This window comes from Manis pentadactyla, chromosome 10 (genome assembly GCF_030020395.1).
Source record: "Manis pentadactyla isolate mManPen7 chromosome 10, mManPen7.hap1, whole genome shotgun sequence".
Classification (NCBI taxonomy): domain Eukaryota; kingdom Metazoa; phylum Chordata; class Mammalia; order Pholidota; family Manidae; genus Manis; species Manis pentadactyla.
The window spans coordinates 54,646,819-54,652,397 of record NC_080028.1 but is presented as its reverse complement, the minus strand read 5'-3'; the positions used below and the strand labels follow the sequence as shown (position 1 = coordinate 54,652,397).

Genomic DNA, 5,579 nt, shown 5'->3' with positions numbered 1-5,579 from the left:
GGATTCAGTTCGTTCTAAAAAATTTTTGTTTTCTTCGAAAAGAATTGCCTTACTTCTTAAATTACGCATCAAAAATTAAACCATAGAAAACGGATTAGATCGATTTTTAAAGAAAGGTACTAAAATCTCAAGTGAAACTAAAAATTTTAAAACCACATTACCTTCAACTCAAACCCAAGAGTATTTAAAATATCAAATACCTATTCAAACTACATTTTCTTTCTAAAAATTGTACTTTCCTATCTGGAGTAGTAGTAGTAGTACCTCACGAATCAAAATGGGCGTTATTAGATTTTAAACCCCAAATATCCAGAAACCATACTTTTAACTTCTATTTGGATGCTTTCCTCCCATACTGAAATGGGACGATACAAATAAAAAAGTATCACAAGCATGAGACATAAAGGCAGAAACAAAAAAGGAAAACACACGAAAACCCCATTACAATAGCAGAATGAGCCCCCAAAGTAAAACTAAAAACAGCACACTGTGGTAAGAATTTATTTGCCTCATACATTAAAAAATCTCAACAGAGCATTTAACTATAGATTCCAACCTCAAAGAGTTGCAAATAAAGTTTAAATATAAACTTTTAATTGTAGGTTTACATTTTTTAACATTCTTAAATTTACTGTGGGAATATATTGTAAAAGGTAAAAGGCACAAACTTTATCATTAACGGGTGTGCTCTTCTGCCTGCAATGCTAGCGCGCGACCGGAGTGCTCACTGCAACCCGACCTCCATCTAAGAGAGTAAAACAAGTACGAACTAAATCCTGCATCAACTGCTGAAAAGAGGAGTTAAGATTATTCAGGGTGTTAAAGTTACGTGCATCTTACACAATTTCACTCCTTCAAGAGTGAAGAGCGAGCCCAACGGCTTGGCCCTCTCCCCAGCTTTAAAAACGTCCCCGGCGGTTCCCCTCCCGCGATTCTTTCCTCCCTCCCGGAAAACGCCAAACTAACGGTTTCGGTGGTGGCCGCTGGCCGGGGCTCCGGGCCGCCCCCGCGCCCGGAAAACAAAGGGGATTCCCAGCCATTGTCCTCCGCGGCGCCGAGCATCACCAGCACTAGCAAGGCAGTAGCTTGCGCAGTTATCTCCACAGCGGGCAATGTCACAACCCGACCAACAGCACAAACTACTACCTCAGCCAGGGCCCTGGTGTCGGGAGGCGCCGGCCACACGGCGCTCCTCCGTCCTTACTTCGCCGCAGACGTCGTACCGGCGCCCGGCCCCTCCCCGCCGCGCCCCGAGGGCTCCGGGGTCCAGAGATGGCACCCGGCCCGGGCGTTCTCCCCGGGCCGCCCGCTCTGGAAGGAGAAAAGGTGCGGAGGCCGCCACTGCCTGGAGGGGAAGGCGTCCCCCGGGCTGCCCGAGCAAGAAACGGGCGGCAGAAGCGCAGCCAGACGCCAACTGCTTCCAGACGGCCGAGAGGCTGCGAGCAGCGCCTCCCGCGCTTCCTCCGTCGACCGCCAGGAGCCCCGGGCCGGCCCGCCGCGCTCCCGCCACGTCTCCGGGATGCGCCTCCCGCGCCCCTCCCCGCTCCGAGCCCGTGGCGGGCGCCGGGCCCCCGCCAGCGCCGCACTATCAGCACCACCGCCGGGCCGGCTCCGCGCGGGGAAACGTCCAGAGCTCTTCTCACAGAGGTGGACACCGGCTGTGGTTCCGCGAGGAGAAACCGGGGCACAGCCTGGAAGTCCCCGGCCAGCCGCTCGCCAGCGGCCTTCCGGGGACAGCCTCCACACATCTGCAGGAGGCGAGAAGAAAGCAAAACCCCGTAATCTGAAGGCCGGGCGGCGGCAGGTAGGGCGGCAGCGGGCAGTCAGCGCACACGACACACGCCGCGGCTCGCGCTCTGCCGCTCCAGTGTGTGCGGACGAACCATAGAGATCACTTAAGGAGGCTCGCGCGCTATCTCCACCACGTGACCGCCCGCGGGCCGCCCCCCCGCGCCGCCATCTTACATCCGGGGCAGAGGCGGCGTCCCCTTCCCCGCCTCGGCGAGCTCCGACGTGTCACTAGAATTCGTCCCACGAGGGGGACCCCGGTTCTACGTCACCGAAGTGCTGCGGCCGCGGGCCGTGCCCTCCCAATCCGCTTCACGAGGCGAGCTGGGACTCCCGAGTTCTCCCGGGCTCTACCCCCAAGGAAAATGGCGGCACTTACCGCCGTCTAAGTGAGCATGTTGTGCTCGGGCTGGGGTTTAAAGTTTCCGGTGCCTCCTTTCCGATCCCGCAAGGACACAGCCGTTCGCGCTCCACCCCGCGGCGCGCGGCTCCTGCGCTCCCAAAAAACCGGCGGGAAAGCAGCTGCGCGCCTCGCTTTTATGCGCAGACTCCCGGGACTCGTAGGTTCTTTTTTTTCAATTTAAAGGCCAAGTTTGGGGAAGGCCGAGTGCCGTGAGCGTTTATCTGCTGTTAGGCCCAGGCAACTTAACTTTTTTGCCTTCCATTTAAAATATTTTTGCAGGAAGGTAACAAAAATTTTAAGGAGAAAGCAGGAGTTGATAGATAAAATACAGGACGTCCAGTTAAACTAGTATTTCAGATAAACGAATACTTTTTAGCCTATTTTTCAAGTTCAGCTAGCCGTTCCATGCTTTTATCTGGTATATCTGCCAATCCTAGTAGTCATCACGCTCCTGAAAATCCATAGTACACCCACCAAATGTGCGCAATGGAGAAATTGAAGAGACTTGGGACAGACTTTGCACAGAGATTTTGATCCTTTCACGGAGGCCAGAGGGCTAAGATTTAGTCTCCAAAATCTGGCAACAACACATATGGGGCATCCATGTATTATTCCTTCTTGAAAGTAGAATTTTTTTTTCCCTCTTAAAACACCAGCACAATATAATTTGAATAACAGATCCTCTCAGCCAAGAGTCTCATTGCAAATTAAAGATGCATAAGTGTCTTTTCGTTTCTATTCTATATGCTATTGGGGGTGGAACACAATTTCTTGAAGTTTTCAGATTAAAAAGCATCATACCTGACATTATTAAAAATAAATAACATTTGCATATAACATTTGTATGTAATATGCAAATATAGATAATAAAATACACTTGGATATGCCCACTAACTGACAGATCTCAACGTTAACGCTTATTACACCTGTTTTCAAGGAACTGCTGGAGGTAGTTTTCCTGGGATGTCCAAACTGAAGTATTTCCAATTAATATTCATGTTTATTTTTGTGTGTATATAGAACACACCTGGAATTAAATGCTTTACTTGACAAAGCATAAACTTGACTATGCTTCACAGCGATGCCTATCAGAATGTTTATAGACTTCACTAATTGTTTCTATGATTCACATACCACCCTGTCCACATAAACTATGATTGGGCTGCCATGGCATCAGCCCCACTGCTCATTCACTGCACAGTGGACCACACTGTCCTGCACCATAGCAAACGTCATTTGTCATAATGGTACATTTTTTCAAATGGTAACTAAGCTATTGTTTTGTGTGCAGTATACAGATACATTAAAGCAATAGTTCCCAGCTAAATTCAGTCATTACACTACTTTAATTGTATCAAATTCCTTTCCACAATTAACCTATTTTGACAGGGCTGACACCAATGTACTTTTCAGACACAATGTGCTGTTACCAACTGTTTTGTTTTCCTCCATCCATAATATACAGAATCTTAAGTATCCTTTTCAAATGTGACTGCTCTCAGCATATACTTCATCATAATCTCATCATAATCTCACAGCAGGAAAACTTCAACAGCTTCCTACCTTAGATTTCCCTACTCTATATTCCCTCCACTCTATTCCATTTATAATTACAAGTTTATCTTCTTTAGTTTCATAATTGACTCCCACACATAATCACTCCAAACCCCTGCCATCTCAAATCTACTTTCTTTGCTTTCAAAGAATTTCATGAAAGGGTCTCAGTCTCTCACAAGCAACCTTTTTTCACACAACACTCTGAAATGTACTATCAGTTTCCTTATATTTTACAAATAAGCCTGCTCACAGTATTTGTCTTTACTTGAAATACCCTCCATTATCTTTTGGACCCATCCAAAATCTATTTAGCCATCAAGGCTCATTTAAAATTCTCTCTCCACCACTGAGCTTTTTCACTTCCTTCTGATCTTCCTTCTGAATACTAACAGTGTAACACCCAGAACCTAGAAGACTAAGCTAAGGTTCCCCACTTTATGATACCATATTGATAGTACTCGAATGTACTTGTCTTTCCCAGTACATTGCGCACTTGTTAAAGGTCTGTATTCTCTGGAAAACCACACTCCACGAGGGCAGAGACTAACCCAATGGCTAGCAAATAGTTAAAATGTTAATGACACATGAGTACTTAATTATATAGTCTTGCTTTCAGTTATTATTTTATGTATGTGGTTTCCTCAGTTAGGGCTAGTAGGCACCTGAGAGCCCCCAGTAACATTTGTCACTTGCAGCAAGAACACAGTTATGAGTATATGTAGATTCTTAAATTTAATACACAGTGGTTGCCCTATGAAAGGCAAAAAACTCACCCCTTTGTGAGGCCTCTTTTCTGGCCATTTCTTGAATGATGTGTGTTAAAAGTGTCTTTTATTTATGTAACATCAAACTAGGTACCATGGACAGTGCCTTACAACACTCCTTTTTTATATGTTTTTTAAGTGTACAATTATTACATAAAAACCAGGAGGTTTGGCCAAAAAAACTGACCTTAACTTGCCCAAGGTCACAACATCTGGGAAATAACAAAGTTGGGATTTGAACCTACAAAGCCTGGCCCCAAACTGGGCTCGTAACCCCTATGCTATTGCTTGTAATACAACCTCTCACAACAAACTAAAAATCAGTAAGATGTTTTAAACTATCCTGAACCAATAATAGAAGCCCAGTGCAGCTCTGGAGGCCATAGTCATTAGACAAAAATTTTCTTTGACAGAATTCGAAGTCTTTTGTTCTGTTCAAGTTTGTACGTCCCAGTGCCTATTCATAAGAGTAATTGTCTAAAAAATATTTTCAATTTATTTTAGTAAGGCTTGGATTTTAATGGAGGGAGAATCTTTTTTGTGAAATGTGAAACTATCATGTTGTAGTGCAAAAAACTGCTTTTGAAGCAAGACATGCTAGTTTATACACTTTAGCTGTATACCTTTAGGCAAGTCACTTCACCCTCTGAACCCTGGCTTCCTCCTCTGTAAAAGGAGTACAATATGTAATACTTTCCTTGCAGGACTGCTGTGAGGATTAAAAAGAAAAACATAGGTAAAGCCCTGGATGACATATACTAGGTACTCCAGGAATTATTAAAATTATAAGTTACAAAGATCATTTTCACTATACCTAACTGCTATATATACTAGGTAAGAATTTTTCAGTATCACACATTACACAACTCAGGTTCTCAAAAAACAGAAGTTTTAAACATTTTTCTTTGAGACATGGAGGAATGGTCTGACATTACTATAGGAAGGCAGTCTCAAAATTAGCCTCACTAAATTAAAAATAAATAGGAATGCTCATTAAGTGATTAAGAGTCTAATCCACGAGGATTGTTTTTTTCTTGACCTAGAATTTTTATACAAAACTCTAGACC

The 5,579-nt window shown here is 44.7% G+C and overlaps 1 protein-coding gene across 1 annotated transcript; it reads right to left on the bottom strand.

Moving 5' to 3' along the window:
* Positions 1-577: 577 nt before the first annotated feature.
* LOC130679092 (collagen alpha-2(I) chain-like) lies at positions 578-2,628 on the bottom strand. Its single transcript, XM_057486845.1, has 3 exons — positions 2,168-2,628; positions 1,147-1,748; positions 578-745 (listed from the first exon to the last, which is right to left on the bottom strand). The coding sequence occupies exons 2-3, from the start codon at positions 1,746-1,748 to the stop codon at positions 676-678; spliced, it is 672 nt and encodes a 223-aa protein (XP_057342828.1). The 5' UTR covers positions 2,168-2,628; the 3' UTR covers positions 578-675.
* Positions 2,629-5,579: the final 2,951 nt, after the last annotated feature.